This window comes from Electrona antarctica (assembly GCF_951216825.1).
Source record: "Electrona antarctica genome assembly, chromosome: 1".
Lineage (NCBI taxonomy): Eukaryota > Metazoa > Chordata > Actinopteri > Myctophiformes > Myctophidae > Electrona > Electrona antarctica.
The window spans coordinates 13,197,595-13,217,770 of record NC_136806.1 but is presented as its reverse complement, the minus strand read 5'-3'; the positions used below and the strand labels follow the sequence as shown (position 1 = coordinate 13,217,770).

The window sequence follows — 20,176 nt, the reverse complement described above, 5'->3', positions numbered from 1 at the left end:
CCTTCCGTTCTTGGGGGTGTTTTGGCTACATCTAGCTACTTCAGCTACATCCGGGATAGCGCCTGGTGCGTCGCTAAATGTGCTCCGTTGCTGCAAATCACTGGGCACTCTGATTTAATAATATGTCTCTAAACTGTCCAATTCCAGCTGGTCTAGGCCGTACGGGCACTCTGATTGGCTGCTACCTGATGAAGCACTTCAGGTTCAGCGCGGCCGAGGCAGTGGCGTGGATCAGAATCTGTCGGCCCGGCTCCATCATTGGACCACAGCAGGACTACCTGGAGGAGTGAGTCTTAGCTTAGTTGGAGATACAGTATGCTTTCCTTTGGTGTAATGTAAAAAGACACACGCGCATGCACGCATAGGCCTGTCAAAATTATTACATATAATCGCCTAATTGCAATTATTTGTGGTAATCTTATGTAATGTATTTTGCATACTACTCGTCATCATTTCCATTAAAACAAAATATATATTTATATACATATATTTTCAAACCTTTTCAGAAATATTGAAAATAGCAGACGTATAAGCTTGTAGATCGGCTTTTTCCACTACTCATCTATTTTTAAATAATAAAGTTATTAATATGTCTGTTATTTGTCAAATCTGTTCTGTGCACCTTTTGTTTATGAAGCCTAAAAGACAAAAATAAAGGTTTTATTTGTGTGTGGTGCGTCGCGCACATAGGTCGCGCATCATTGTACCAAAACATGGAAGACAGTTGACTGGCAATCAACTGACAACATAATGTAATATTGACCTAAATGCCAATAATGGTGTTATATCAACACGGATAGTATAATGAAAAATCACACCCGTGTGAACTGAGTGGTGCATAATCCCCCACCCCCCCCCCCTCTCTCTCTCTCTCTCATTAGCAGGCAACAGTGCAATACTCTCTCTCTGTCTCTGGCACAACAGCGCCCCTACTGGTACTCATGAGTCACAAATGAGTCACGCACATTAACACGAGTCACATAGGTGTACACGGACATTGCTGTTCCTTGGAGTGGTTGCACCACTCAAAAAAACCGTTAGGCCTATGTATTTTTCAGAAATGAATTTGGACTGGCAGAAAACGTTAACTTCCGGTCCAGGGCTTTGTAACGATTCGGCTCCCCATAGCCGCCATTGCACTACTGGCCCCATGAAGTGAACGGAGATGTCGCTTACTGTCTCATCTATACCAGTGGTTCCCAAAGTGGGGTCCGGGGACCACCAGGGGTCCTTGAGGGAGTTCCAGGGGATCCCCAGCTAAATGATAGTTTGGAACCAAATGGACCCATGGTTCTGTAACTCTGAGAGTGATACAAATTGTACACCCTCACGAGTTAAATTCACATTTATTTTACAATATAAATTGGGGCTCCCAGGGATAGAAATACCATTCAATGGGGGTCCGTAGACTAATGCATGTCAAACTGGGGGGGGGGGGTTCATGAAAATATACTGGTTGAGAATCACAACTAGAGCCGTAAAATCTTCATATGGGGGGTCCCTGGCATATCATTTTAAATGGGGGTCCGCGGGCTGATTAGTGTCAATTTGGGGGTCCTTGACATGAAAAAGTTTGGGAACCATTGATTTATACGACTCTGGTCCTCATGCGTTGTGCTGTGTGTGTGTGTGTGTGTTCTGCAGGAAACAGCACAGCCTGTGGGTCCAGGGCGACGTCCACCGTTCCAAACAGAAGCTCCTGCAGCAGAGGCAGAGCCGACGGCTGTTGCTGCTACAGAAACAGGAGCCGGAGCCCACGTCGGATCGACAGCTCATGTCCCGCCTGGTCTCCAGCGTGGACGACCTGTCCATCAAAAGCACCCTCTACAAGTCGTACAGCCTGGACGAGGTGAGGGGGGCTTCCAAAGTAGGCCTGCGACAATTGCTACGCAATTGACTAATCGTGATTATTTTCCGTAATCGTCATAGTCGTTGTGTCCATGTGAAAAATGTTCATGTACTTGCAAACATTTTCAGAAATAGTGGAAATAGCCACTTTTAAAAAAAGTTAAAGATCACTGTTTCTAATAATACAACTTTGTATTATTTGTATTGTCTTTCTTTATTGTCTTCTTTTTTCGTGGGCACGCTTTTATGTTGTCTTTGGTTGTCATGGCTGGCAGTTCCCACCTGATGTTGTGTGGGAGTTGAGTGGGATTGGTCCAGACCGTACTGAATAACTGCTAGCTTACATAAGGTCTTCAGACTAGGACTCAAGTCTAAGATGAACAGGTCATCAGAGGGTGTGTCGTATCCTTTGTATCCTCCAAAGACGATGATATGACCTCCAACAATGCAACAGCTCATTTCACGCATTGGACATGGTCCTCTCCCCTTGGGCTCAACCTTCTTCCAGGAGAAGGTCTCTGGACTGAATTTCCACAGATCATTGAAGGTCTGGTAACCGTTCCAGCCACCAAATATGTACAGCTCTCCATTGTAGGTAAAGGCTGAATGGTGCCTGCGTCTTTCTGGAAGAGGCTGTGCAGAAGGTGTGTTGAGCCAGTGGTTGTTCTGTGTGTCAAACACTCTGATGGTGTTGTGGTACCCCCCACGGCATCCAAATACAAACATCTTTGTCCCGATGATGGTGGCAGTGACACTCCATGAAGCGGTTGGTGGAGTTCCACTGGTGTTAATTAAAGCCCAGACCATTGTGCTGGTGTCCAACTTGTACATGTGAGCATCACATCCAGTCAGCTTGGTGAATCCTCCATGGATAAACATGACTTCTCCAAGACACAGGCTGAGTGGTACTCCCTCTCCTCTGGAACAGTCCCAGAAATGCTGGGTTTGAACCATCTGTGGGCGTCGACATCAAATGCATAAAGAACATTGCAGTGAGGATAGCCTCCCCAGATGTAGACTGTATCTTCTATCAACACAGCTGTGTGGCCATAACGCCTGGATGGAACCTCTAGGTGGCGTCCTCCTCTTTCAGGGGTCACTGGGGTCAACTTTCTCCAGCATAAGGACACTGTGTTGAAGACGTGAACATCAATGAGATCACTGTCTCCTCCAAAGCAGTACAGCTCGTCCTGCAGCACCACAGCTGCATGGAAACATCTCGCTCCTTTCAGATGGACGGTGCAGCGGATCATTCTAACGTCACAATGTTCTTGATTCTCTGTCCCACAATGCAGTTCTGTCTCTCTGTCCCACAATGCAGTTCTGTCTCTCTCTGTCCCACAATGCAGTTCTGTCTCTCTCTGTCCCACAATACAGTTCTGTCTCTCTGTCCCACAATGCAGTTCTGTCTGTTTCTGTCCACACAATGGAGTACTGTCTCTTTCTGTCCCACAATGCAGTTCTGTCGCTCTTATATTGCTACAGCGGTACAAACGTCACGTGAAGCCTATGGCCAATCTGTGGAGACGACGTGTTGCGTCGGCCAATGAGGGAATCCGATGGATGAGCTGTTGATGTGATTGGTGTAAAATCACTGGTTCTCAACATATTCCCATTGACAATGAATGGAGAATGTACGTCATATGTGGACGAGCAAATCGACATGTTACGTCATGATGATGTACGATGATAAGAGCGCCCCTCACTTCACACGAGTGTGATATTTTTCTGTGTCTAATGTTGAATGAGTTCAGAGTGGTTCTACTGAACTCCAATTGGTTCAGGACTTAAACGTTGATTCACAACAACTGGAACCTGAATTGGGACCACAAAGTGGGCGTGTCACTTTCCTACAGGTTGGAAGATGCAGGTGTGACATTTAAACAGCTTGACCTGTGCCCGTCGGCCACCGGCCTACTTGGTTAGGAACGATGCAAGTTGGGAAGCTAGTCTGTTGTCATAGCACCCGTTTTAACTCGTCTTTCTGAGTCCCTTTTGTGCCCATATATGGAGATCTCTGTCTGTCTGTCTGAAGAGTGCAAACTGACTGTGAAAAGTGGACTGGTTAATCAAATGGCAGGTGTGGAGTTACCATGGCAATCAATTGATACTACCACCAACCGTGTATCGGACCGTTTTTTTGGGAGGAGGGTTCCTCAGATGATTAGCTTAATGTGAAAACATTGTTTTCTCACTCAACAGTAAACACATCATCGTACAGTGTCAGTTTATACAGAGTATCTGCACATTTAGAAAGTTACAATTTAACGACTTCTAACACCTTTTAATACAGAAACAAGATCATTACTGCAAAAAAGCCCTATCAATTAAATGTTGAACCATTGTCCTCATTGGTCTGTTGTAGGGCATAGCAGTGAACCATTGTCTTCATTGGTCTGTTGTAGGGCATAGCAGTGAACCATTGTCCTCATTGGTCTGTTGTAGGGCATAGCAGTGAACCATTGTCCTCATTGGTCTGTTGTAGGGCATAGCAGTGGCAGACATGTTGTGGTTCCACCCATCCAGAGCACATTCATTTTCTTCCCGTAGAGACTTCCACAAATATTTACCGGTATATCAATTATTTTAAGCCTAGAATCCAGACATCCAGGATCCTGGTGAATCAGAGAGAAAAGAAAGAACCGTCAAGGCTTTTGTTTGTGTTTATTTCTTTTCATCTTCATCTGAAGCTGACCGAGGCCACTACAGATTCTTCTGTTCTTATTGGCTTAATTGTTATGTTTTACTTGTATTACTATTATAAGGGATATAACCTGGATGTATGTGATGCTGCTTAGAAACCCATTTCACATGATTTTGCTCCATGCGGGCGTTTGCCATGAAGAGAATGAAGTGATGCCAAGTGAATTGGATCAGCCAGATGAAGTCAATTGAATCATGATGCCAGTCGATTGTGTTTGATATTGTAAAAACGACTACCTGTACTGAAAATGATTGCACTGATGTGAGTGTGTGTGTGTGTGTGTGTGTATGTGTGTAGAATAACTGCAGAGATGCACCCCTGACTCAGGGAGACAACCTCCGAGCTCTGAAAGGTCAACGCCTCCTGTCTAGATCTGCCTCTTCCACAAGGTACCCTGGGATCTATTATTGTTGTTGTTGTTATTATTATTATTAGTAATATTATCCACAAGGTACCCTGGGATCTATTATTATTGTTATTATTATTATTATTAGTAGTAGTAGTAATATTATCCACAAGGTACCCTCCCTGGGATCGGCTAGTGATTATCATGGGATGTGTTAAGTTTCACCACATTTTGTCGCTGTTGGGTGGAAAGCTTGTCCCAAACCGTTACTTGATCCAATGTTACTGTATAAATTTAGTAGCAAACACAGCTTATACTCCTTCTGACCCTTCAGTGATTTACATTGTATTGCACATTCAATTACACGCACGCACGCGCACACGCACACGCACACACACACACACACACACACACACACACACAGTTGACGGCAGAGGAAACAGTGCAAGGCACCAACCTGCTCATCAGGAACACTTAGGGGTCGTCTTGCTCAAAGGCACTTTGAGGAGGAGCCCAGGGTTGAACTAGGAACGTTCCGATTCCAAGATGGCCACTCTATACCTCCAGTCCTGAGGCACCGACTGCTGTCCATAAACTTATTCTGTAGGGACCTTTAGCTCTTCAGGTTGCTGGTGATTGATTTGTTATGACGTGTGCCCTCCCATTTAGACCTGAAGACGATTCTACAAATGTCTTCTAAACCATGACAGTTTTCTGAAAAACCCTATGTTTCTATGTCAGCGGTGCTCAAACTATTTCATGTCAAGGACCCCAAAAGTTATCTGTATTTGGCCGCCGACCCCAATCTGAAAACATGTTGTTCTAGGGACGCCCCAAGAAGCAAAGATTTGAGTTAAAAATGTTCACTCTGAAAGAATATATATTCAAAGATGTGCTCCACATTTTCCAAAAATAGCAGATCCACAAGCTCGTAGCACGCTATGAGCTTGTAGATCTGCTATTTTACAATAGCTAAAGTATAACAACGCTTAAAACACCAAAAGGGGTTCCCACCCGAAATGGGTTCAAAAAACAATTAAAAAAAGACAATGTCCAAATGTTCCATGCAGAATGTATATTTTCTCCAACCAAAAGAGAGGGTATGCTTTCTGGCTTTCTTGACAGCCCATACATCCAAACAGAAAAGTCCTGATCTGATTGCATTAAACAACGTTAAACAATGTTAAACTTACTTTGACATTCACTTTATGCATGCGCATACCCTCTATTGTCCGTCACTCTCCGTAACTTGAATACAAAAAATGTTAATGACAAAAACTGCTTTGCTTCTCGGGGACTACCTTGATTGCCACCTCATTAACTAACCTGGCTGCAGGCCAGCCTTGGCCGGGACCGAGCCCTCTAGGGATCTGAACCTCTTACAAGTTCAGTCCCGTCCAGTCGGTGAACTTTGTCATACAATCTTTCCCGTTTCCCGAACATTTTCTTGTTGCTGCATAGTATAGCACAACTTATTTTCAGCTCGAACATGCATTACCAAAGCATTTGTATATCTATTTGTGTGTTTCTCTCCAGGCTGCACCTGCCAAAGAGCTCCCACAGCAGCCTCCCTCTTCCCCCAAAGGCCTCCAAGGTCCCTCTGCTCTTCTCTTCCGCCAATAAGAGGCTGCTGATACGAAGCTCCTCCTCCTCTGCTGCTCACCTCATGGGGTGAGTGTCCATCAGTGGACTGGAAAGTAACTCGTTACATTTACTCAAGTACTCTACTTAACCCATTTAGACAAATAGCAGATCTTCTGCAACGTGTTGTGAGCTTATAGATCGACAATTTTTTGGGCGTTATTAGTTCGTTTAAGATGAAAGAGTATTTGAAGTGGTCAAACTAGCAATAGATTAGAATACAGGTTAAAAAGTCTCTAGCACAAACCCATATTAGTCAGTGGCATACATATGAGGTGACACCACATCTAGGCAGAAGACATGACTAATCTGCAGTCTCGTTCATCATCATCTCTCTCTCTCTCTCTCTCTCTAGTCCCTTCAGCATGTTTGGCACCAAGCCAGCTGTGATTCGCTGACCACAGCGTGACCCGTGCTGGCAGTCATCACTAGGAGGAGTGAAGTTGAACGACCCGTTAGTCTGATTTGGATCAAGGTCACATTATGCACAAGAAGCAGGACGTTAATCCAATTGCCTGATCCGAGGTCAATAATTCTGGACTGTTCTGTCTAGTGCTTTTAGGACATGTTTCCCCCTCCTGTCCACTCATTTGCACAGTAGCATGTTACAATTTGCCAACAAGAAAAAAAGAAAATACTTTAAGCTTTGGCTACGGTTCCTTGTTTTACACAATGTTCAAAGCATACAGGTAAAGGCCTATTCATGACAGTTTTAGCTGATGAAAGTGTCCACCGAAACGGTGTTTAGTAAAAACAAGAGTGATGTGTTTGGGTGAGCGGTGAGTCTCGTATCACCGCGGCTCAGTGATGTCATGTTGTAGTTTTCAGTGGTCACCTTACAACCTAAACCTGAGTATGAATAGGCCTTAAGAGGAAGACGGCCAACTTGAAATATCCTCTCACATCTGTCATGATGTGAGAGGTTTGGAATCAAAGCCATACACAGTACACATCCTCTCTTGTCTTGACAGTGACTGCACTTTATTTATTAATGGACATATCTACACAGAAACATTTAGCTTTTTTTTCTTCTTCCAACTATGCAAAAGTAATGAGTTATGGCATAATAGTACTCTAAGTGTCAAAATAACAGGGCACAGACATTTTCTGGACGCAAATTGTACTAGGAAAATCTACATTTAAATGATTTAAAGATTTTGTTTCATTGAAACGGATACACACAGCATGCCTTTAAATATCATGAATATTGTGCCGATATATTGTCCAAGGAAAATGTTGCTGATTTCTCTATGAATGTATGGTTTTGATCACCGTTTGATCTATTACACCAGCATCTAAATGGGACAGGTCGATTGTGATCGCTTCCATTTGTCAGAAGAAGCATTCCTTCCATGATAACTCACACAGTTTTTTCAGCAGGCCGCTCGCCCCCAGCGGTTCTTTTATTCTTGTATTCGTTGTACTGAGGATAAGGTTAGAAATACGTTTAGGGTCACGCATAGAGGTTACGTTTAGGTTATAACCATAGGTTTTGGCATAGTTTTACTGAGGTACGTTTAGGAATACCTGGCGGCGACCGTTCCGAGGTTGCCGGATTTGACCCCGAGCGAGTGTGTTTTGCGACTAAACCTTTTTTCTGTTTTGTAACCATTACTGTTATCTATGTAAGGTGTTTTGTGGGCATGAAAACCCACTACTTTTATCCTATATCCCAGTGGTTCCCAAACGGTGGTGCGTGCACCCCTTGTGGTGTGCGAATGCCCTCTAGCACTAGCATGACTGAAGTAAAATCAGACACAAGTAGCATGTGCTTAAATTCATCTTTAGAAAATGTTTCAGATGTAAGATGTAAGATTTCTGAGATGATTTAATGATGATGGATGATGATGGTCATGGAAGGGGAACCTTCTGAAAGCTTCATGAGCAAAGATAATTAACTTCAAAATCTTGAAAAAAACGGTCAAAATGACCTCTCAGTCATGCTAGTGCTAGGGGGTGCGGGTAATTACGGATTTATAGCGTTATTTAGCAGAAACGGCAAAATCTGGTAAACACAAGTTTAGAAGGAGATGCATAGAGCAGCTGTGAGTATACAGCAGCTGCATGTCTCTCAGTGCAGTGACATTCTGTGATTATATGCCATAATCATGTTAAGAAATGTATCATTTTCGGCCAACTACAACGAGACTGAGCATTGGGGGTGCGTCAGCTAGGTCAGGAAAGGTAACAGGGGGTGCACGGCCAAAAAGAGTTTGGGGACTGCTGCCGGGATATCCTAATATAACTTTATGAAAGACATTTGTAACAACCAAACTGTGTGAAACCTGGTTGGGAAAAGCTCCTGCTTCAGCAGACATACACATGGGGCATGTACAGTATGCAGTACAGTACTACGAGGCACGGCTATCCCTACAAAACATGGCACTGCAACGACGCATCCCTCCCAATGAACAGCTGCGGCCAATGACAGATCTGATTGAATGACAACTGTTCAGTGGTCAGCCAATCAGCTTTCTGTGTCTTCGGTCCACGGCGCGGATGACGTGCGTGCACAAAGTACCGTTTCCAGTTTTACAAAAGAACATGTTTTGTCTGACATAAACAACTAAATGTTTGTCTTTAAATGTTGCTGCAGAGATTGTTTTTTTTTTAAACAAAGAATAAAGTCTGATTAAATAAACATGACTCCTAATTAAATATTGTTCAAATGTGTCATATAAAAAATAAATCCATTAGAATGATGCAACTTGGACAAAGAACGACCTTGGAAGTAATTGTCAATACTGAGCGGAACCTTGTATGTATCCAAAATCACTGTGAACACGTGATGATGATAAATTGAGACCTCTTCCGAGATTAAAGTACCCCCCCTTACCAGTTTGGATAACCACTGCTTCAACTGTTTTAGATTTTAGCTTGTCTTATTAGTGATTATTGCCCAGGCCTTAATTTTAGCCTGTTGTTTTTATTTTCCAGAGCTCAGTGTCCCTCTCTGACACAGACAATCTTTAAAAATGAAGTTGGGAGGCTTAATTCCTGTTGAAAATAAACGTGCACAGGCATTACTTATTGGTTAATACTGCTTTGTGCAAAGCAATGTACTGTATGAGGTGAGGCTTGAACTGCAACCTTCAGACTGACAAGATAGACACATCTTGAAAAACCTATGTTTCTAAGTCAGTCGTTCTCAAACATTTTCATGTCAAGGACCTCCAAAAATATATGTAATTGGCCGCCGACACCCATCTGAAAATATGATGTTCCAGGGACCCCCCAGAAGCAAAGATTTGAGTTAAAAACGTTCGCTCTGAAAGAACATATATTCAAAGATTTGCGACACATTTTCACGATTTTTCAAAAATAGCAGATCTACAAGCCCGTAGCGCGGCACTCTGTGCCGTGTTATGAGCTTGTAGATCTGCTATTTTTCAATATCTAAAGTATAACAATGCTTAAAACACCAACAGGGGTTCCCGTCCAGAATGGGTTAACTTCTACTTTAAGGCCCCTTCCTCTCCAACACTGTCTCTTTTTTTTAATGTACCTTGTATCTTGAAATTTTGGACAAGTTGGACATTTTATGGAAAAATAAATTGACTCCTTATTGTTGTGATTTAGGATGACCATCTGAATGGTCCCTAGAGTCTCCATCTAAACCAAAAGGGTGGTGGGTGAGGCTCGGCTGAGTCGCAGGCACAGAGAACATATGTCAACACCAGGCCACTATTACACGTACATTCTGAAGTTTATTACAGGCACAGAAATATACAGTAAGAACAGTGGGTCTATGATGTCCCTAGCAGATTGTATTAACAAAGATAAGAACAGAATGAGCAGAAACAAGCATGCATCTCATCTCATATCATTTCGCATATACAGCTCCATCTCAATGAATTAGAATATTGTGTAAAAGTTCATTTTCTTCCGTCATATAATTCAAAAAGTGAAACTTTCATATATTCTCAATTCATTGTGCACAAAGTGAAGTAGGCTATTTAAAACCTTTTTTTATGTACAACCCAGATTCGGCACAAACAAGGGACTAAATTATTTTCGCTCCTATGCCACCAAAATGTGGAACGCCCTACCAACAGTCATTAAGACATGCAAATCCCTTGACTCCTTCAAAACCGCTCTCAAAGGGCACCTACGGATGGCTGCAATTCGAAACTGGCCCCCGTAAAATCTGAACCCCCCCACCCTTTTATGAGTGGTGCAAACCACTCCAACAACTGGCTTTGTACCCGTGTACCCGTGTTTGTTTGTTCGTACCAAAAAAACGCATGGTTGCTATGGTTAGTGTGTGACGTCACTGACATAGCTGATCAGACTATATAAGACCTTGCACCACTCAGTTCACACGGGTGTGATTTTTTTCCTCACTGTATGTTTATTTTCCCTTTTTACCTCCATTATGATGAATTCCTGTTCTTTGTCTATATAGAAGTGTCTATTGATTGATTGATTGATTGAAAATTGTATTAACAGTTTGCAGAATTACAGTACATTTCAAGCACAAACTCAATACAAAGGCTGTTAACTGTGAGTGGACGACCCGATTAAGCATTACACTTGTTTACAACAGGGTCCACCATGTTCAATTCATCAAAACATTTAGAGACGTACAAATAGACACTTCTATATAGACAAAGAACAGAACAGGAATTCATCATAATGGAGGTAAAAAGGGAAAAGAAACATATACAGTGAGGGGAAAAGGGGGGGGGGGGATTCAGATTTTACAGGGGCCAGTTTCGAATTGCAGCCATCCGTAGGTGCCCTTTGAGAGCGGTTTCGAAGGAGTCAAGGGATTCACATGTCTTAATGACTGTTGGTAGGGTGTTCCACATTTTGGTGGCATAGGAGCGAAAATAATTTAGTCCCTTGTTTGTGCCGAATCTGGGTTGTACATGGTTCGTTGCACTCCCTCTGGTGTGGTGGGTGTGGACTTCGTTAACATTAAGGAAGTATCTAGACAGGTACATGGGTATCTTGGTGGAGTATCGAATCTTGTGGACCAGACCCATTGCAAGATGCTGTACTCTGTCGCCAACCCTAAGCCATGCCAGTCTGTCAAAGTGGGCAGGGGTGAGGTGGGTTCGGGGGGTGAGGCCAAGTAGGAGCCTGACCAGTTTGTTTTGGGAAGTCTGGAGCCTAGTTTTAAGGGCCTTTGAGGTGCTGTGGTACCAGGAGGTGCATGCATAGTCAAAGAAGCCTTGTACGAGGGCTCCTGTTAAGGTCTTCAAGGTGTTTTTGTCGACCAGTGAGGAGATCCTGTAAAGGAATCTTGTTCTTTGGTTGACTTTTTTGATTACGTTGGTGGCCATTTTATCACCGGAAAGATTAGCCTCCAGGATGGAACCTAGGTAGGTAATTTCATCTTTACGTGTGATAACATTGTCACCCACTCTAACCAAGAAGCCATTTGCCTTGCTAAGATTACAATTAGATCCAAAGAGAATGGATTCAGTTTTTCCCAGGTGTAAAGATAGTTTGTTATCAGCGAGAAAGGGGCAGATTCTACCGAGTTCAGAGCTGAGGGCATTTTCAACCTGCAGTTTGTCCCTGTCCGAGAACAGCAGTGCCGAGTCTAAATGTTTTGATGAATTGAACATGGTGGACCCTCTTGTAAACAAGTGTAATGCTTAATTGGGTCGTCCACTCACAGTTAACAGCCTTAGTTTGTATTGAGTTTGTGCTTGAAATGTACTGTAATTCTGTTAATAAATATTTCAATCAATCAAAAAATCCTATCTCAACAAATTTGAATATTTTACGAGACCACTAGAAAAGTTTTTTTAAGAGCGTCTGATTAATGACTAAGGTACATTGTACTTTTAAAGTAAAAACATGTGTATGATATTATGTTTGATAGTTTGGCGCCACCGTATGGTGACTGGTGGTAGTTATTTGTAGTATTAAGTTCCAATTGGCAAACAAACGGCTTCAGACCTTTATAGCTTTATAGCTCTATGCTTCAGACGAGTTACAGGTTGAATCAGGAGAAATGTTCACAACGAAAACGCTAATTAAAGGAATAGATAGACAGTCACAGAACAGCTCCTCAAGAGGGCATCAGACGCACACAACGGAAGTAATGTGTTGTACAACAACAAACGCCAAACATCAAACAAACTGGAAGAGTGTTAAATACAGCTAGACAGACAGACAGACAGACATACCTCTTTGGCTTTGTACAAATGTGAATGAATCCGGTTCCGCAAACCAAACGTGAAACCAGGGGATGTTCTTATTTAGACATTCAAACATTGTAACAAAACAAGTCAACATTAAAGTTTCTGCTCGGCGCGCCGTGTTCAAAGAAAGTGTGCAACCACTAAACGTGTCCCTCTGACAACACCTGTGTCTTCGTGTCAGCTACATCAACCAGCAGATGGCGTGTTTCTGCAGTTTCGTTCCCACATAGAACTTCAAAGCCACTTTAAAATGTGTTTCTTTTAGACTAAAGTCATAGCCTACGTACGGACACAGTTTTGTAAGAATATACTTTGTAATTAAATATATATGAAAACATCACATTAAATTCATTTAAAGTAAAATTGCTTCGCCACATCATGGACCATGGCATTGTGACCATGCAGTCCAGTATCCATGGAAACGGTAAATAGGAAACGACCTGGCGATGAGAACAGTAGTAGACTAGTAGATGTTTTCGCACACTTTGCAAAATGCAAATCCAAGAAGAAGATGACGTTATATTGAACTGTGTGTTAGCCGGAGACGTGGAAAGCCTTCGTCGTCATTGTGAAACAAGTGTTGACGCTTCGGGGGAAGAAGAATCACAGAATAGGGATTTGTTTAGATATAAGGATGAGGCTGGCAGGAATGCGCTGTTTGTTGCATGCATGTTGGGAAGGAGCCACGTCGTAAAAGAACTGCTGGTCAAGAACGGAGCCCACGTCAACAAGCCGTCAACAAGAGGTAGAGTAGTGGTTCCCAAAGCCAAACCCTTTCATCTCAAGGACCCCCAAATTGACACTCATTAGCATGCGGACCCCCATTTGAAAATATATGCCCTAATGCCATGCTGTAGGAATATATTGTAAAATCAAAGTTAATTTAACTCTGAGAGTGTAAAATGGAACCAAACACTCTCTGAAGACTCTGAGTTACAGACCCATGAGAGTCCATTTGGTTCCCAATTACCATTTAGCTGCAGCCTGCAAGGCCCCCTGGAACTCTCTCAAGGACCCCTAGGGGTCCCCGGACCCCTAGGAACCACTGTAGTAGAGAGAGTCCAATGTCGACGACTTTGCTGCTGTAGCTGACATTCACTGATCCTCTCTCACACTTATGCCAGTGTACCAGTGATCACCCTCCCCTGTGCCAATGTTGGCACCCGTCACCCGTGCCTAAGGTTGCCTATACCCTTGGGCTACATGATTAGAACATGATTGGACATTTGACAATTAACATTTCTTCAATTGCTATGAAACCTGCATATCTAAACATTTTGGGCATACAAGGTTCACTGTACACTGTGCATGTTCAAAACATACAAACTTACTTTACATATTCTATTTTTTGTTTTTACAATTTGATTAAAAAAAACGGCACATTTTACATTTTTGAGGTGGCTTCCTTAGTGCCCACTATTCTAACCATCCCAGTTATTTTCAACACTTAAGCCCTATTTTTTTTAAATTGCAGATCTACAAGCGTTTTCCTTTCTTTTTTTTCAATACATATTCTGATTATTATTAATTTGTGGGGAAATTCCTCTCCTACATTATATCATGACATGTCAAAATAGGCATTGATTGTCTTTGTTGTGACTGACAGGTTACACCCCGTTACACTGCACTGCTTGTTGTTGTGACTGACAGGTTACACCCCGTTGCACTGCGCTGCTTGTTGGGGCCATCTGGAGACAGTGGTGACTCTGCTGGAGCTGGGCGCTGACATACAGGCTGAGACCTTCAGACGGGAGAGGCCACTGGAAGTGGCCATGAGATACTCTCACACAGCCTGTGCTGACTGCCTTATGGTAGCAGGTGTGTGTGTGTGTGTGTGTGTGTGTGTGCAATATTTGAACACACAATGGACAACCCTGCACCTTAGGAAAAGGAGATGTAGTCCGCACACTGTTTAGCAGCAGTATTTTTTTAATTTTGGGTGGGAACCCCTTTTGGTGTTTTAATTATGTTATAGTTTAGCTATTGAAAAATAGATCTACAAGCTCATAGCTTGGCACCGAGTGCCACGCTACAAGCTTGTAGATCTGCTATTTTTGAAAAATCATGAAAATGTGTCAAAAGTCTTTGAATATTTATTCCTTCAGAGAGAACATTTTTAACTAAAATCTTTGATTCTGGGGGGGTCCCTGTAACAACATATTTTCAGATGGGGGTCGGCGGCCAATTACATATAATTCTTGGGCTCCTTGACATGAAATAGTTTGAGAACAACTTAGATAGAAACATAAGTTTTTCTGAAAACTATCATGATTTAGAAGACATTTGTAGAATCTGGTATCAGGTCGAAATGGGTTAAGTTAGGATGATAACGTTTCGAAGACCCATTTTGACCCATTTTTGTCATCCTAACTTAAATAAAAATACCGTGGCTGCTAAACCGTGTGCGGACTACATCTCCTTTTCCTGTACCGTATCTTTTTTGTTCAGCACCGAAAGGTTTTTAGAGATGTGTGTATAGGCCTACTTTCTCTTGGATTCTACAACCTTGCACCTTGACATGAACACTGATTACACACATGTATGGATAGAAGTGTAGCGATATGGAATGGAAGAGTAATTAAACCCCTCTTTATTTGTGTGTGTGTGTGTGTGTGTGTGTGTGTGTGTGTGTGTGTGTGTGTGTGTGTGTGTGTACGTGTGTGTGTGTGTGTGTGTGTGTGTGTGTGTGTGTGTGTGTGTTGCAGAAGCAAAACAGGACTTTGTGTTCTACATAAACTACATTAGGGATATCATCTCTGACCCAGAGAAGATCCAGGGGAAACTCAACAAGGAAGACAAGGTGAAACATTCCTGCACAATCAACGTCTACCATCAACAATCTTTAGAAGTTATATCATTAATTTAAAGTAAACATGTGCTTCTAGTTGTCTTTATTACGCAATGTTACATAATTGGGGAATACTAGGAGTGTTAACGATACAGTAACTGTATCGATGCATCAATTTTAATTTCAGCTACCGCATCGTTTGACTTTGTATTGCATCGTTTTGCAATGCAAGTACTTTTTAGGAAGAAAATAAATAAAGAGGGGTTTAACCCATTCAGGACGGGAACCCCTTTGGCTTATTGCTTCATTCCATTCCATATCGCTACACTTGGTCCATCGATACATGTGTGTAATCTGTGAAAATACTTCTCCCCCTGTACAGAACTTGTGTTCGAATACATGCTCCGCGAAGTCAGACTGGGTCCAGCATGCTAAAAACCCAGCGGCCACAGACTTCACTGCCCAGCAGAAACACATGGAGGACACTCTGCAGCCCGTTCTCTCAAAGCTCTCAGGTTATTTGAAGAGTTATGATTATAGTGATACATGTACAGTATACAGCCAAGGTTTCATTGTCTTCGTCAAACATAAAGCCGGGACCACTGACTGCATTACCTAAACCTTTAAGAGGGATACTCATTTTAAGTTTTAACTAAGACAGAATTCCTAAAACGTACACTCACTCATCCCAGGAGAACAGTAATCCACTGCATATGATATCTCAGTGGAGACTCCATCTGACATCTTCAGTGAAGACAGGGAATCATTGATTCAGTGTTTTCATTATTGGGGCTAGACGTTTACGTTCACATACTGATGCGTAGACTGTAGGTTGGACTTCAGCCATCCTTGACGTAGACACCCATTACACTTAGACATGACTGCTCTATGTTGTATATTATTGTCATTTACAGCAGCTGTTGTATGTCCTCCTGCCAAAGCCCCTAAGAAGGTCTGAGGTCGGTCACAAAAGGTATGGGAAATTAGCGCACTCATTATTGGCATGCATTGGAAAGTTGGAGTGTGACACAGAACGGCAGGGAAGATACTACATAATCATAAATCCATAATGTACAAAATAGAAAGATGCAATCCTGCGTAATTGCAAGGGTGGTTGCCTATATCTATAGAAATATTGTTCAATTAGAAGAGTTGAGTTGGGTATGTCAACTTGCATACTGTCCAATCAGTTGATGGCAAAGCGCACAAATGCCTTGGGAAGAGTTCTGAATCGCTGGCCAATCGGAGGGGAGAATAGAGTTATTGCACAATTTAAAGGATTTTAAACGATTTAAACATTTCAGCGATTAAGCACCAGCACTTAAACCGTTGGAAACCTTTAAATCGTGCAACAACAATATAGTCAATAACAATAGTCTGCCTATTGGCAACCACACCAACAACACATCGTACTGTATTTATAGATATTCCGAAATTAGTCCTTTCACATAAGTGTGATGTTTGTGAATAGTGTTATAACCTATAGACAGGATCATTAGGATCATTAGTCCTTTCACATAAGTGTGATGTTCGTGAATAGTGTTATAACCTATACACAGGATCATCTCTGTAAACCCTCCTTCCATCCCACAGGTCCAGATCAGAGTGGAGCCCAGCTGGGACATGATGTGGTTTGGGGAAAAGCTCTGGAGGCTCTCTCTTGCTGTTGGTGTGGTTTGGGCTTTAAGAGTCCATTATGGCAGGGGTTCTCAACCCCTCGGGGGTCCCGAAATTATTCTGGGGCGTCCCCAGATAATACAAAAATTATAATAATTAAAAACATTAGCTGGAAAATGAGAGTTTACATAGTACACATAGTGCATGCATAAACTTTCCTTAATGATTATATCTCGTTTTAGTATATGATATATTTTCTCTATTATTAAGGTTATGTCTCGCGACTCGCAAGACATGGCCAAAGCATTTCCAAAAAACAGCAATGGACGAATGTCATCATCGTCATCATGCACCGCAACTGTTTTATTAAATTACTAACAGAGTCAGGATGAGAGAGATAAGACACATGGCAGCTATTATTACAGCATGACAGACAGGAGGATGGACACACTACTAAACCAGCAGTTCAAACAGGGAAGGCCTTCATTCTGTGAGTGCACACGTAATCTTTTAACGTTTAACCCATTTAGATCTGAGGTCGATTCTACAAATATCTTCTAAATCTATGTCAGTGGTGCTCAACAACCTTTTTCATGTCAAGGACCCCCAGAATTATCTGTATTTGGCTGCTGACCCCCATCTGAAAATATGAGTTCCAGGGACCCTCCCCAGAAGCAAAGATGTGTTAAAAACGTTCGCTGTGAAAGCATTATATTCAAAGATTTTCACGATTTGTCCAAAATAGCAGATCTACAAGCTCGTAGTGCTGCACCGAGTGCCGCGCTACAAGCTTGTAGATCTGTTGTTTTTCAATAGCTAAAGTATAACATAATGCTTAAAACACCAAAGGGGGTTCCCGCCCAAAATGGGTTAAGGCCTTGACATAACGGTTACATTTCCAGACTGTAGTTTGTCATTCCTAAGCGTTAATACTATTGCTGTGTGATCAGTTTGACCCTGGCCGGGACTCGGTGCCATGCTAGGCTTATTGCGCTCTTTAATCCATCCAAAAATGAAACAGTGTTTCCCCTACATGCACGATGACCAGCAGTATGATGTTTTTAGTAGGCGGCCGCGAATAGGCCAAATAAAAAGGCAAATAACCGTGAAGACTGCTAACAAAGAAAATAAAATCACAAATGTCACCCACGCACGTGCACGGGTCCACGCACGCTGCATGCATGCGTGAAAGCCCCCCCGCCCCCCACACTATCAGGTTCTGGCTAAGGGAAACACGGAAGAAATGTTTTAATGGTACACTGTCATTTCAACTTTTCAACAATTCCCCTATGTAAAAAAGAAAAGAAAAAAAAGGCAACTTTATCCAGTTTCAGTGCCTGGAAAATGTCCATGTACAGTATCAGCGAGGCAGTGAGAGAGAGAGATGGAGGGTTTCTCATTATGTTTGACCATTTTAGTATTTTTCACAGTGTGACCTGAGTCATTGCATGAGTATGAACATACAGTAGGAATAGAAAACTGAATAATAACCCTGAAATTATATTATAAAAAAAATAAAATAAGAAGATTGGAATTGGAATACATTTTTATGTAATCACAAGAATATTCACACATTATACTGTAAACCAGAACAGGACAACAAGAAACCAAAGACAAGGACATTCATTTTTCAACTTAACCATTCAGTTGTTCTGTGAACCGTAGTGTTCTCTTTCATTCAATGCAAACAAAAATAATGATCTAATTATGAGTGTGATCATCTTCAGTTGATTGGAGCAAACTTGTTACATCTACAGCTTTTCCATATTTGAATATTAATGTATGTATACCTCCCCCGAAAATAAACACAATAAAAAAAAGACATCCTTCCCTTTTACAGACTGGAGGTGAACTCAGAATGTCCAATGAAATGCCAGCGTGTGCACTGTGTGTATAAACCTGAGTTAGTTAAACTCAGAGTTAGACGACATGCAATTAGAGAATTAACCCATTTAGACTTAAGTTCAATTCTACAAATGTCTTCTAAATCCTGACAGTTTTCTGAAAAGCCCATGTTTCTGTGTCAGTGGTTCTCAAACATTTTCATGTCAAGGACCCCAAAAGTTATCAAGGCAAAGAAGCTTGGCACTGACAGAAATAGGGTCCATATAGTCTGCTGTACAACTACAGTAGTGGTTGTTCTAAACACTTTACATTTCATGGACCACCATAACTCTGAGAGTACAGATGTGTACACTCTCAGAGTTACAGACCTGTTAGGGTCAATTTGGAACACCCATATAGGAATCATCAAAGGGAACGGTTTAAATCCTAAAGGATCCCAACCCTAGTCATCAGCAGGCAGAGTCATAACTGCAACAGCTGTGTTTCAGAAAGGCTATCGTCTCACCACCAGTGATGTTATTCCAGGACTCTTGTTCCGCGATTGATCTTTACTAAACAAACACATCATCATATTAAAAAATTAAATAAAAATAAAGGGTAGAAGTGTTCAATCGTACCTACAGGACATCATCCTATGGCTCTGTCTCCATCCTAAAGCTCATTGGCTGTTCTAGCTGCCCAACTTCCAACACATCCACACGTCCCCCTCCAACCCCATCATTCATTACTGTATACTACAGGGGTAAGCAACAGGCGGCCCGCAGGCCAAAACTGGTCCCCCAGAGATAATATCTGGCCAGTGAGATTTTTTTATGTCCAAATAGAGAAACTATTCACACCTAAAGAAGGTTTATTATAATTATAATGTACTGAAACTCCATGTTGAGAGTGACAGTACAGAGAGTGTAGCTGGCACGGGTTGTGAAAACAGTCTTAATGTCCATTAAAATCGAGATATTCCTCTAATTTGGCCTTTTTTAATGTCAAGTTAGACTAAATTGACGTTAAAAAGGGCCAAAATGTTTCGGGGCAGTCCGGCCCCTCAATATCAAAAGTCCCGGAGAGACATTTGTCTGAGGACAAACTCTGTTGCTTACCCCTGGTATACTATATAGTCTAATTATTTTACAAAATGTGCTATTGTACACTATACATATAAACCCAACACAACACACAGAGGGCTGACTGAAGGATGGAACACACACCGTCTATATTATTTATGTCACTCT

General features: G+C 42.1%; 2 protein-coding genes across 2 annotated transcripts in view; both read left to right on the top strand.

The window, feature by feature from the left end:
- LOC306914645 (dual specificity protein phosphatase CDC14AB-like) overlaps positions 1-12,927 on the top strand; it is a gene marked incomplete at both ends in the record, with an annotated part of 30,984 nt that extends 18,057 nt beyond the window's left edge. The window contains 5 exons of the mRNA XM_079491791.1: positions 148-286; positions 1,645-1,849; positions 4,850-4,941; positions 6,435-6,569; positions 12,879-12,927. Coding sequence (XP_079347917.1) covers positions 148-286; positions 1,645-1,849; positions 4,850-4,941; positions 6,435-6,569; positions 12,879-12,927 — 620 coding nt within the window. The remainder of the gene's footprint in view (positions 1-147; positions 287-1,644; positions 1,850-4,849; positions 4,942-6,434; positions 6,570-12,878) is intronic.
- Positions 12,928-13,258: 331 nt separating this feature from the next.
- Positions 13,259-17,058, top strand: ankrd45 (ankyrin repeat domain 45; the record flags this gene model as incomplete). The annotated part of the gene is made up of 5 exons (XM_079491666.1): positions 13,259-13,442; positions 14,348-14,515; positions 15,403-15,497; positions 15,868-16,000; positions 17,045-17,058. Exons 1-5 carry the CDS (start codon positions 13,367-13,369, stop codon positions 17,056-17,058), a joined length of 486 nt encoding a protein of 161 aa, XP_079347792.1. The 5' UTR covers positions 13,259-13,366.
- Positions 17,059-20,176: the final 3,118 nt, after the last annotated feature.